The sequence below is a fragment of the Heterocephalus glaber genome, unplaced genomic scaffold (genome assembly GCF_053883595.1).
Source record: "Heterocephalus glaber isolate CG9 unplaced genomic scaffold, H.glaber_assembly_v1.0 deba00001504, whole genome shotgun sequence".
Lineage (NCBI taxonomy): Eukaryota > Metazoa > Chordata > Mammalia > Rodentia > Bathyergidae > Heterocephalus > Heterocephalus glaber.
Window position 1 is genome coordinate 66,476,551 of NW_028258324.1, and position 13,833 is coordinate 66,490,383.

General features: G+C 36.9%; 1 protein-coding gene and 1 long non-coding RNA gene across 23 annotated transcripts in view; one reads left to right on the top strand and one right to left on the bottom strand.

The window, feature by feature from the left end:
• The window catches only part of Lpp (LIM domain containing preferred translocation partner in lipoma), an 847,859-nt gene that overhangs the window by 319,940 nt on the left and 514,086 nt on the right, over positions 1-13,833 (bottom strand). For all 22 annotated transcript variants that reach the window (XR_015441150.1, XR_015441149.1, XR_015441148.1 and 19 more), the window contains one exon: positions 6,742-6,911. Coding sequence is in view for 19 of the 22 variants with exons in the window: in XM_004834795.3 (XP_004834852.2) it covers positions 6,742-6,911 (170 nt within the window). In the remaining 3 variants the exon portion in view is untranslated. The remainder of the gene's footprint in view (positions 1-6,741; positions 6,912-13,833) is intronic.
• Positions 65-6,912, top strand: LOC147825400 (uncharacterized). Its single transcript, XR_015441159.1, has 2 exons — positions 65-1,104; positions 1,467-6,912. It is a non-coding gene; the product is annotated as an uncharacterized LOC147825400 (long non-coding RNA).

Here is a 13,833-nt window from a genome sequence, read left to right on the forward strand (position 1 = left end):
TATAATTTTTATTTTGCTAGCTTATGAAACTTATTCTAATGTTTTAGATTTTTTCCAAGTTTTCTAGAAGAAAAATCACATCATTTGTAAATATTTATATATCCCAGTCTTAAAATTTTGAGTAAAATGCCTCAGGAAAATATGAATGATACAATGCCACTCATTTAAAATGATGAATAGCAAATGCAAATATCACTACATATTGTTTAGAGATATGTATTAAACAAATCTAGAGTTAGCAGCTGTATCTGTATAGAAGCTTTGGAAATGTGAACAGAAAGAAGAACTCAAAAGAATTTCAACAGAATTTCTGATGTTTCATTATCCAATAGGTACATGGACATTTATCATATTATTTTTCTTATCTTTATATGTGCTGCAATATTATAAAGTATGTTGAAACACACACATATTTAACCTTTTCTTTGATTCCAACTTTCTATTACAAAGGATACAATGTTAAGACCAATATTAATATCACAGAGGTGATTTTGTGCATACTTAAACCTAGAGAGAAAGATGTTCGGCCATGGCTTTATTTTATCTGATAAAAATAGTACTTTTCTTCAATTTCACTTAGAACTTTGTTTTAAACAAGAATGTATAATCAATCTTATGAATTCCCATTCAATGAAAAGCATGTATGGAGATGATCAATTCTAATTTCAATTTGATACACCAATATAGCAGATTGGTCCAAAAGATTCCTAATTATCCTAATGTTGTAATGACAGAGCAATGTGAAATGTTTTATTATGTACTATCCAGTTTATTACTATTTAGTTTCAGGATTTCTGCATTTCTGAAAGTTAGGTTCGCACAGAGTTGGCTTTTGGGGCAGCCTCGATTAGTATTACCCTGAGGAACATGTTAGCTTATAGAATGATTCGGGAAGCTGCTTCTTTCATGCTAGGCTTTGAAAGCTGAAATAGTGCAGAAATCATTTGTTCTTTGAAGATATGAAAAATCCAGTTAGTGAAGTTTTCTGGGTCTTTCTCAGGTAGCAGTTCTGACTTTCATCCATGTTTATGAAAGGTTATTCAAGTATTTTTTTCCCTGCATATTTTAGATCTGCTGAGAAAATGATCTCCTTCCTATAAAATTGTAAGTGTAATAATTTAAAAACGTGTTCTGTATCTATGCTAGGAGCTGCTTTTTCATTTGTAATATTCTGTAATTTTTGTTTCTAGATTTATCTTTTATTGCTCTTTACAAAGAATCATCTCCTCAACCTAAAATTTCTAGTATTTTTAAACTTATCAATAATTTTTATTTTAATGAATCCCTTCTTTGTTTAGGTTGCTTTTGTCATTTTCTAGATCTTTAGGTTACTTTACTTGTACTCTCCTGCTGCAGTTAGTGATATGATCATTACTTGAAATTCAACTATGCTGGCTCCATTATTTTGCTACATCATATGGCTGACAGGCTTTCTGTGTATTTACCAAGTTGAACATTCGTTGCAGGATGAGAGCATGGACCGAGCAATAAGGAGCAAGTCAGAAGCCCTCTTCCTCATCTTTACATAGTCTTCTACTTTGAAAACATCAGAGTGGCATTTGGATAAAGGGACTCAGAATCTCTAACGTGTGTATCACCAGGTCTGGATATGTATAACATGCAGAAAAAAAAAAAAGAACCACTTAGGAGAGTGGTAAAGGTAAGGCTGTAAGAACAGAAGAGATAACTTGTTAGTAGTTGCCTGGTTAAACTCTACAAGACAGTATTTGACAAGTTTTTCTCTTTCTTGAAACATTTTTCTTCTTCTTGGGAGAAGGCTGGTAGAATAACGATAAAACATCAAGAAGAAAGTGCGCGCGCGTGTGTGTGTGCGCGCGTGCGCACATGCATGTGCACCCGTGCATGTGTACCCGTGCATGTATGATGTGAGAGAAAGAGAAACTAGAAGGAAGCATGTCTTGAGATGACAGAGCAGAGGTGTGCAGTTAAGAGGAGGGAATTGTATGTCGATTTTTCAGATTTAGCCCAAACTCTCGGTTCCATTTTCAACACTCACATAAGGCACTGGCTATAATTGCTTTTAGAACATTTTATTAGGAGAACTTCAGTATATAAAAAGACAGCTTTCCTGCAGAGGAACAAAAATCTATCTCTTAATGGAAGATGAAAAGTGATTCTGATGTAAGTGTAGCCACTTAGCAACATAAGAGAACGAAAGAGTGTTAGCGTGTTGGTCAGGAATATGCCAAGTTCAGGTCCCTTAAAGTGTTTAGCAGTCTTTGGGGTTGGCCTTCTCTTTCCAGAAGTCCTTTAGTCACTAGGATTCCAGCTCTAATAAAAATGCCTGACCAGATTCTACTGTCAGAGAGTGAGGAATTGGATTCTGTCCACTCTGTAAAGAGCCCTGGTTTCGGGAAGGATCCTTGGCTGCCATTTCATAAACAGACTTTTGCTGTGAATCTCTGACGTACTGTGTCCCTAGGTCCAGACGCCTTGCCAGTGCTGAGAAGAAAGCAGCCATTCTTTCCTAAATCTACACTGATGACGAAAGTTGTCTCATGAAGGGCAGATGGACACATAAGCAGGAAGCATTGCTGCTGTCCTTCATTCTCAAAAAACATAAAAATTGTCTTAAGCTAAGCATGATTCTCTTTTTCTCATATATATCCTCATATTCCTATGAAGTCAAGCAAGTTCATTATTAGCAACAACTACACTACTCCAAACAAAATGTTTCTAAATTGTATCACACAAGGCTAAGGAAAAAAGCTAACTGCAGATTAACCCCTTATTATAGTAAATGGTTTCACAGTATACGAAATATCATACTAGTTCATTTCCTTTATTTGAAGATAGGGAAGAAATTACTATCTTCCTTCAATAAAGGAGAACATTAGTACTCAACAATTAAATGGTTTACCCAAGGCCATACCAGGAGAGACAGGAAAAGGAAAAATAGATTCTTATCTATCATTTTAACTCCCAGGAAAGTTTTAGGGCTCTTGACTTTAGTCTATTCATTTATTTTAAAGTATAAGAAGAATCAAAATTAAGCTTTTATAAGATATCACCAAAGTAGAAAAGCATCTAATTGATTTTAATAATTATGCAAACACAAAATAAATATGATATAATACAATTATTAAATTGGTTAAAAATAAATATGAGTAAAGTTCTCCAATGAGGAATAGGGTACAGTTTAATACGTGCTATAATTAATGCTGATGGTCTTGGTTATTGGAAAAGTCTTTATAAAGAGATATAATAAGGTAAACCGAAAGTCCTCTGAATTACATTACACTTGATTTGGTAACATAAATCAAAGTATTTAGGCTAAGGTGATACTTTTAAAAAATAAAAAATAGGTTTTCTGTGGGCATATTAGTTATAATGTTAAAATATTAGAAAATATCTAATACATTTTGAGGGACAAATGGTTTTAAAATGTAGTGTATAAACATGATATAAACCTAAACAGATGAAAAGCTAAAAATGAAGATTATTACCAATGGAAAGCTACACACATATTTATATGAGGTTAGTAAGTAGAAAATAGAAAACAAAATATGTGTAAAGAGAATTACGATGCCCTTAGAATTAAATTTTTTAATCACAGTTGTTTGTGCACCAGGATTTAAAAATTTGAGAAATATACTACAAATCATTAATGCTTTTGTTAATATATTAATAATCATGGAATCAAATGTGGAGGCATGATTGGCACATTTTGTCTATAAATTATGTAAATAGTAAATTTAAATATGATCTTAGATTTATCAATAAACACTTTTGGCAGAAATCAGTTTGAGTACTTAAAGCAAAGTCAAATTGGTTGGTCAAACACTGATGGTCCTCACTCAGAAATAATTCACTAATCCACTAACTTCGCTGGGATCTCCGTGCACTTAAGGATGATAGCTGGGTGGCTAACTTCAATACTCTTTTTTTTGTACTGGGGATTGAACTCAGGACCTTGTGCTTGTGAGGCAGGGGCAGTGCTGCTGAGCTAAATCCTCCTTCAATAATGAAAAAAAATTATAGGAATACTGACTGATGCCCAGGGTCTGGGCTCTCTCTGCTTTGTAGAGAACGCCTTTTAGACATCCGCTTCCAGCACTATAACAAGAAGCAGTTCTGTCAGGTCACACAAGAAGTACTTCCTATTCTAAGCCTTTTCATTCATAGAAACAGACACACAACCCTAAGTTTATTCTTATGCAAAATCTGTCTTCAGAAGAAATTTGTTTTATCTTATTCTCCCTGTTTCCTTGACTTCTTTACACTTCCAGTGTGCAGCTTTTTGGACATGCGAAAGTTTAGAAGAAATTACAGTGCTAATGCATCCATTTGCAAGCATGAGGGCTGTGTGGTGAATTTGGAATCAATAATCAACAAGGGCCCTCAAACAAAGCTTAAGTGAATTCCGGAATCATGAAACACTCTTACAAGGATAAAAGTAAAAAAGGTGGTACAATTTTCAGAATTTGAATTCATCCAGCTCTTCCAAGCATTTGATTAAGCACAATACAGTAAAGTGCAACCAAAGCAGAGGGAAGCACCACGGATAATCAGAGATGTTTGTCTGCAATAGAGATAAAAATCCACCCACCTGCTGTGAAATTCATTTTTATAAAATGGATATATTTGAGGGGTAAAACATATTTCTAAGGCTCAGAGTCTTACTGCACATATGAGATTGTCATGTTCAGAGATAGTAAATAGGTCCAAAAATCTCTTAAAATTAATCTCACAATAACACTTTTTCCATTACTGTTTCCTGAGCAGGTCAAATTTGCTTTAAAAGATTGCTTCATTTCAATTTAAGGAGTCATCAGGGAAAAAAAATCCCTCAAACCATCCCCATTATACAGATGACAAAATTAAGGCTTAGGAAGATCAGGTATCTTTCCCAAGGAGACAAAGCATTAAGTGACAGAACTGAATTGAAGCTCATGTTCTTCTCAGAGTGCTATATTATTTCCTGATGCTACATCTAAGAGTTTTGGCTAATAAGAGATAATAAGACTCGCTGAAGAAGGCTGGCACAAAAGCACCACTGAAGTAGCAAGATAGTTAAAAAGGGATGAAATGCAGAGACAAGAGCTACACATACACACACGTGTGTGCACGTGCATGTGCACATACAGACACAGCACTCTGTAATTAGTAAGTGTAAGAACAAACAGCTCTAGGTGCTTCTGCAGCTCTGTTGAGGTTTCTGTGAGAGCTCACAGCCTTGAGTAAATTTCAGAGTGGTGGTCCTAAGTCACTGTGAATGTCAGTTCATGCACTCCATTTAAATATAGAAGGGAACCATGTAATGCCTTTCCTTTTTCAAAAATGATGTCAAAGGTTGGTATTTAAAATATGTGCTAAAGTGGTAAGCTCTTGTTTTCTATACTTTTCTTATATATAATTGTTTCTTCCAGAGCAAAAGAACACACATTTTGTACAAATTAAAACCATGTAGTGTTTGCACAATAGGTAAGTAGGTGTAGAAGTGTAAACAACTAAATGCAGCCCTGGCTCTGACACTGATGTGGTACATAAGAAATGGGTGTCCTCCTCTCCACCTTTCAGTATTCTCATTTTATAGGCTGATGTTAAGCAAATGACTTTAAAATATGTGTTTTTCCAACTCTAACAGTATATTATTTTATGATGCTATATGTTTGAGGTGCTTTTGAAAGGAAGATGAAATAATATTGAACTTAAAATATGCAAAATGATATTTAATCCAATAAAATCTTAATCTTGAGGAACTTTGAGATACATACTAGAAGCCCCATCATGACAATGAGCTAGGGATGACAGTTTATGGGATGATACCAACCCAGACAGGAACTCCAAAACACTTGAATTTTGGAAATCTACAAAGATATGACTCCCAATACATCACAGCCAAGGCTTCTTTTGGGTTGGAATGTCTTGGTACCAAGGGTCAAACCATGACTCCTCTGTGGATTTGCAAAAAAAAGTGTTATTTTCCCCATTAATTAGCTATGCAGATCAAAATCACACAGAAAGATAGCAAAGAAATATATTTTAGATTTTAAACATTTGCACTTTATTCATCAACTTCCTCTTTCAGAGAGGATAGCTCAATGGATTAAGTAGCCCTATAGAAAAGCTAAGATAATGTGACTGAGAATTTTTTACTAAAATATAGTTGTGTTATTTCAAACAAAATAATTACTATTAGCTCCATTAGCATTCCTATTAATTTCCCCTTAAGGTGCTCTGTAATAAAGGGCTTCTTTGCATCAAGGAAAACCTGCCGGATAAGGAGGTTATTTAAGAAACACTCTGAAATCCAGGTGTTTGGAAGAGCATTGACAAGTCAAGAGATCTGCAAAGTTTCCCTAAGACGAGATAGAGCGTGTTCAGGTTGGAATGGCCATAGACAGTTTCCCTACGAAACACATGGATTTCAATGCAAGGTGAAATTTAACAACAAGAGGTATGGGCCCGCTACTAGGAAAGCCTTTTGATCCCTGAGGGAGGAGCGTGTTGGCTTGTATATACTGTACATGCTGGAAAGCCATAGGTTGGTGATCTCCCTGCAGAGTCACTTAATGAAAGGAGCCCTACCCCAATGCAATTTTTGACTTCATATGAGTTGGAAATACAGGGGAAAATGATGATACATCAACTTACACAAAAACATACCTTTTGAAGCCTGCTCAGGAATAAAGATCAGCTGGCTACATTCAATCTGGAGTGACTGGCATTTGGCCAAAGGAGACAAAGCACTGGAGAGACAAATGTGGAAGAACTTACAATGTAGCAGGGCTCGCAGTAGGCCTTCTTCTCCACAGCATAGAAAGGCTGCCCTCGGAGCTTGTTGTTGCAGATGATGCAGGTAAAACAGTCCACGTGGAAGACCTGATCCATGGCAGTGCATCCTGTGCCTTCCCCAACAACATTTTCCCCACAGCGAGCACAGCGGCCTGAGAGAAAAAGAGAGGACTGATTGTTAAGAAGAAACAAAGGAATTCCTCACCCTTCCTAAAGAAGCCAACTTGGGAGAGGCAGCAGATTGATTCATCCCTCCAGCAGCAGTGATAGAACCACCCAAGAAGGATTATCATACAGTCACCACTTGCTTTGGGAAGCCAGCACGGCAGGATTTTATGAGTCAGCTGAGGAGACTGATCAAAGGTCACAGAGAAAGTGCTAAGACAGAACTTAGGTCTCTGACTCTGAGACCAGTGTTCTGCCTCTAACCTTACATACATGTATATATAAAGGAAATATGACTCAGGATGTTGGTTGTACTGAAGGGTACAACCTAGGAAACAGTCCAAGAAAGCCTTTCTCCTTGGAGATTCTCTGCATCCAGTCAGAACGAGAAGGATCTGGGTCCAACTCAAACTTTGACTCCTTTCCCAAAAGCCCTGGTGGTCAGATCTCGGTAATGAGCCCTCAGTGGTAGGCAGATCATGCGTTTTATTTCCAGATCACTCTGACTGTTTAGGAAATTCTCTATCATGTTGAGCCAGCATGTATCTTCATTCTAACTGCTACCTAAAAGTGCTAGCTCTGTGTTCTGGCGTCTCAGGAAACAAGTCTCATCTCTTGGACTTGACACCCTTTAAGACACTATGATTCAGTTAGCACGGCCTCTACATATGTTCTGAGTTTCAACATCCCTAAATCATATAAAAATCCCAAGTACTGTGAGCTTTTGAGTCCCTCATGGCCTTGGTTCTGCCATGAACCCCTACCTAGTGTGCTGCAAAATTATAGCATTCTTAAATTGATTAATGGGATCTGGCCCATATATGTTAGGTTGTGCACACTGTTTTAAATTGTAACAATAAAATATAATTTAAGACAAAAGAGATACTGTGCTGGTTGTAATTGATATGTCTATCTGGCTCCATCATGGGAATCTGGTGTCAGAAGTCAAGTCCACATCAAATTTGCTTCTTTAGCCTCCGTCTTTAAATTTAAAAATCCCAACAGATAATTACAGACCACTGGGAATGTCAGCAAATTTTCATGCTTTTTCATATAACTTATAACAAAGCTAATTTCATGCATGCTGGACATTTTTCTTAGCGCTCCCCATATATCAGTAACAACTTATGTGTAGATACTGTTATTATTTCTATTGTGCAGGTGAGGAAAAAGAGTTATAAAAAATGTTTAAGCATGATCAAACGCAGGCAGTTTAGCTTCAGTTTTTGTGCTCTTACTCACTATGCAGTATTGTTTCTTCCTCGTTGTATGCATCGGGATTAGTACAGATTTGGCATTATGGCTCACGATGGAGACATTTCTCACTGAAGACTGCTTTCAGCACTCCATCACATTGGATTGACAACCATTTCACACTCAAAAAATGAAAGGGCTAAATGTTTCAACTTGGGAAAAAAAAGAAGTAAATATATTTCAAATTCTCTCTGGTTGCATTTAGCCCTGGAGAGTATTTCTTCATATTCTATTGCAGGATTGGAATGTGTCTTTTAAATAAGGCTCAAACTATCCATCATTTTTTTCTAAGAAATGAGAAATATCAAGTGCTGGAAAAATAAAGTTCTTGGAAACTCAGCCATCTCTGCTAGAGTTGATACTATTACAAAGGCCCAACATCATGCTCTTGACATTTGATAAAAAATTTGTATAATAATTTTAATAGAGTCTTTATGACTGGGCTTACAAACTTCTACCCAAGAGGAGTTGTACAATTTTTATTATAAGATGTAAAATTTAGAAAGATATCTTTAAAATATTTTACTTCCCCTGCTTATAGTAAAAAAAATTAAGGTAATGTATATAACACTATTTTGTGATTACTCTGGAAACAGAAAAATGAAAAACTTAATTGGTTTACTATAAAGTGAATGGCCCTGTTTGAAAATGATACTAAAATTCTGAGTCCTCCCTGTTACCAACTGTCAGAATTCCATTACAGAAAAAATACTGAGGATTAAGGAGCAGATAGATGATTACTAATCCATGTGATTATTAAGAACACATAAGATTTCTATGAAAATTGTAATATTACATTATAAACTTGTTAAGTGCAGGTCAACAAAATTGTTTTTCTATATTAGTTTTTGGCTTTCTAGAAGTAAAAATGGATCACTTAATCAGATATCAGGAACCCTGGGGATCTGAGGATGACACTTTGCAAAACAAAACAAAACAAAACAATATTCTGGCCAAATGGTGTCAACTATTGGTCTAGGTGGTCTGCTAGCCAACTAGACATGACAATTTGATTTAGCCCAGGGATGGCGAACCTTTCAGAGCTTTCAGTGATACAAACAGCCCGCTGTGGCACATTGTCATAGGTTTGGCACCGCTGAACTGGAACACGAATATACAAAGTGTAATATCTGGAATTTAAGAGCTTGAAACTCCATGGCAAGGAGAGTTTGTTAGCTATCCGCAAAGACGGCTAACAAACCTCAATCCCTGCTTTAGATGGTAAGGTTAGGCTGGAAAGGTAAGCTTTGAAATTGTCCTTCTACTTAACAGATATCCTGAGTGTCTACTCTTTGTCCAGTACTACAGTCTGCCTCTGTATGACATGCAGAAATCGGTTAGACATTAACTGTGAATTGTAGAGTCATTCTGAGACTACATACATCCCCAAATCACATGGCAAAATGTGCAACATGTTAGAAGAAAATGTTATGAAAATATATAAGGAAAATCACATCTGAGATGGCTCAGAAAAGGATTTGTAGAGAAACAGACAGCAGAGTTTGAGTTTAAAGAATGGAATTTAGACAGGTAGAGATGGACAAGAGAAAAAACATCTAGTTTTTTCACAGAAGGAATGTGTATCTGTGGCTTCCAGGATGCACAAACACTACAGTGCTTGGTGATGATGTCCTCTCAGCTATGAAAGTAGATATTTCCATTATGTTTTGGAGAATATTCTTCCAGAGTCTGTCAGGCTAATACTCTGGACCAAGCCATGACCAGCCCTGCTGTCTTCTGTATTTTTCCTATCCTTGGGATAAATTGGGGACACCAGCCTTGAGGGCAGTCAGTCTGGCACCTTAAAATTCACAAGCACAGAGAGAAAAAGAGAAGAACCAAAATTAAAAATAGCTCTACACATCAGCAACACAGAAAAGGTGCTCAAATTTCTCCTTTCACCTTAACAAAAATTTACAAACTTTGCCTTTTAGAGATGCACTCAGAATGTAAAGAAAGCTACTTAAGCATGGTGCAGCCTTGCCGAGAAGGACTCACACTACATGTTATTAACAGCACACCACAACCTTAATGCCCTTTTAGGCAAGGATCTCAGCACTAAAAACAACAATGAAAACAAGTAAAAGAAAAAAAAAAGCCCAGAGGAGTGATACCAAACCTCAAGATATCAAAGCAGGGAGGACACAATACAGTAGGGCAGTGAGAAAGCTGGAGTTCAGACCGAGGGAGGCAGGAGGAGCTCTGTGGCAATGCTCAGTATGGCAGATCAAAGGAACCAATGACACAGGACCAGGGAGACTGTACACTGACTGCGGATCAAGTCTCATAAAACATTTACCCACCAAAAGCCTGCGTATGTGTGTGCATCTATGTGTAAGCGTGAGTGTGTGTCTGTGGGTGTGCATGCATGTTCATGCGCATGTGCATATGGTCTTGCATCATCTGTGTGCCATCCCTCACCTCTCTTGCCCATGTCCACCAACCTCATCCATGCCTCTGAAGTCCATGCCTACTATGTAAATCAGGTTGCATTGCTCATGGGCCATCTAGTTCACTTATTCTTACAATGGAAAATCTTCAGGAAGGTTTCAATAATTGAGCTAAATATGGATGGTTAGACAGAATTTGAACACGTCATTTTAGTCAAGGCATCACTGGAGAGTGACATTCTGGAAAAATCAACACATTAAGCCAGAGAGATCCAGTAGTGGGATATGTTTTCATATTTATTTTTTGTTTCATTATTTTGAATTTTTTTTACAATTTGCAAAGGGCTGTGGATGTAGCTCAATGCAAAGGCCTTGGGTCCAATAACCAGTACTGTAGCAACAACAAAACATTTTTACTTAAAAATGTTTTTCTGTCAATCACCACATGATTATTAATACAATAGTCCCTAGATCTTCTTTTGCAAATGTTGCTTGTTTCTGAGGAGGGACCAAAAATGTCAATAACCACTTTGAGAGTTTGTGCGTGGTGGATGGAGATGACATACCCGCAAACTTGCACATTATTCAAAGCCAAAATAAAACAGTTAAATTACACAGATATCTGTTCAGTCACTTTTGTCTTCACATCTTACCATTTGATTTAGAAATTGTAGTATAAGCAAAATGAGTATTATACTTTTAAATGTTATGATGAATTAAGGCTTTATATATATCAGTTTTCTCATTAAACACATTCTTCAATATATTCTGGTTTTTAAAGTTTCTTTTATTCTTAGAATATGTTGGCAATACATAATAATTACATTAAACTGGTAAATCTACTCATCATTTCAATCATTTATATTCCTTTTCCCTCTCTACTCTTCTGTCTCTGCCACTCCTAGATTCCTTTCCCATCCCTACAAATTCTACCTCTATTTCTTATCACCTACCTTTTACATTGCTCTTTGAGTTTTTTATATTTTGAGTTTCTCATATAAGAGAGAGCACACAATATTTAATCTTCTATATTTGATTTACTTCAGAAAAGGTCCTGTTTTAAATGTGAACAGGCAAGATTAAATAAGAGCAGTAAAACGATGGGAAAGCATTCCTAGAAACGAAGCTTGCTCCAGTTGTTTATATGGCCACTGGGGTTACCTTCCTAAAGCACAGTCCCAATTAAAACTCATTCAGAAACTATCTTCTATTGAATGAAAAGAAATATATAATGATTATGAATCTTTTATGTGACAGGCCCAAATGACATTCACTGTGGGATTAGGATGACAATATTTTCTAATCACCAAAGATTTTATTTGACGGGACTTTGTAACATCAGTGTCATAATAGACAACCTGTTTTCTTAGGCTGTTTATTTTCTAGGACAGTGATTCTCAACTTTGCCTGAATATATGGGAATCATCAGGGGAACTTTAAGAAATATACTGATCCCTGAGTCCCAGATTCAGAGATTTTGTAAGTCTGGAGTGAGATGTCACAGGACTGAACATTTGATGAGCTTTTTCAGTGATATCAATGTTAAGCCAGGTTGAGCCACTGTTCTTGGGGGTGTCTATTTCTGTACTTCTGTCAGAATAAAAATTAACAAGTATTGGCAAAACAGGTTTCATTTGCACGCAAAACAGGGCTCACACTGTCCAATCATGAATTAGCTGAAAATAAAACAAAATTTCTGTGGCACCATAAACAACAAAAGTATCTCTCTACTGCTACATTTATGTCTTAGTATGAACAGTTTTCAATGGCTCTTCATCCAGCAAAAATACATGATTAGGCCCAGATATATTTTCTTATGAAATATTTTGCTAGTATTTAGTTAGAAAAAGTGGTTCAGTTTTATTCATTAGAGCCCCTTTGTAGAATAAATTTCTTCTGTGGTGTTAACATACTGATCATGTGGAACTACTGTATATATTTATAACTTTAGACAACTGATTCCATGAAGAATGTCAACTGATAGTCTTTGAAAGTTTGATAGCCTATATCACACCATATATCAAACTGAGTATTATCTCCTTGGACTATGTTTTTAAGTAATGTAGCAAAATTCAGCCTTCTACTGTGAGTGCCATTTGGTTCTGCGAATACTGGAGTCTTGATAATTTCTTAAAGGCTGGACTGTAGGACACATCCACTCTGTCATTTTGCTTGTATACGTAACTATGTCTTACTGCTTCACTGGATTACTGCTTAGCTGGTCCTCACAGAGATACTTGCAGATTCAATTGGTAAATGGGTAAAAAGGGAAAGGAAATTGGAGAGGGCTGTTTCCTTCTCTGCTTTACATATCTCTTCACCCACATATGCACACAGGCATGAACATACACACGTGTGTATGCACGCACACTCACACTCACACCAGGACAAGGAGCAAAGACAACCGATCCAGCATCGGAACCAGTGGAAGACAGAAGGTACTTTCAGAGGTAGAGAAATTAGGAAATATTTTAGTCCAGAAGAAATACTATGTAAGGCAAAACAAAGACCACACACATGCACCTACACAACACACGCACACACACACACACACACACACACACACGCACAAACCCCCAGAATTGTCAGAGACAGAAATTCAGGAATGGGTGACAGACTTGGGTGAAAAACCAGAAGAGATGAAGTGAAGGCTGATAAAAGGAAATTATTAATCACTTCTGACCACGATATGATTCATTTATAGACATATATTTGCTTATGTCATACCTTCAGGTGAGGAGGTAAATTGAAAGGGGGTGTCCCGCATAGGTCGCAAAAGGAAGCATGTTTCACTGATTTAAATACATGCATTGTGAAGAAGTGTACCGAAAAATAGACACTGTGTTTTTCTCTGAGCCAGGCCCTGCTTTAAACATATATTTTCTCACTTGGCCTAATCAACCATTGCCTATTATTCTTATTTTGTAGAAGAGAAACTCAAGGGCTCAGAGTGAAAATGCAGTGTGACTGAGATGAGGGCCAGGCCTGACTTCTACAGACCATTTTCTTAAGCAGCTCGTGTTCGTCTGTGGATACATTTTATTGTTCAATCATAGCTCTGATGTCAGCACTGCTTAGGAATAGGGCCCGTTCTCCCTCTGAGGAAAAGAAGGGCCAGCACAGTCTCACTGCTCCAGTCCCCCAGTCCCAGAGACCTTGCTGAACATTGCAATCAACTACAGGAGGGGAAATCATAGAAGGGGGGAGGGGCCTTTGCACAAGTTGTCGCTTCAACTCTGGCTTCCCACCAGGAAAGCTTTGGAAA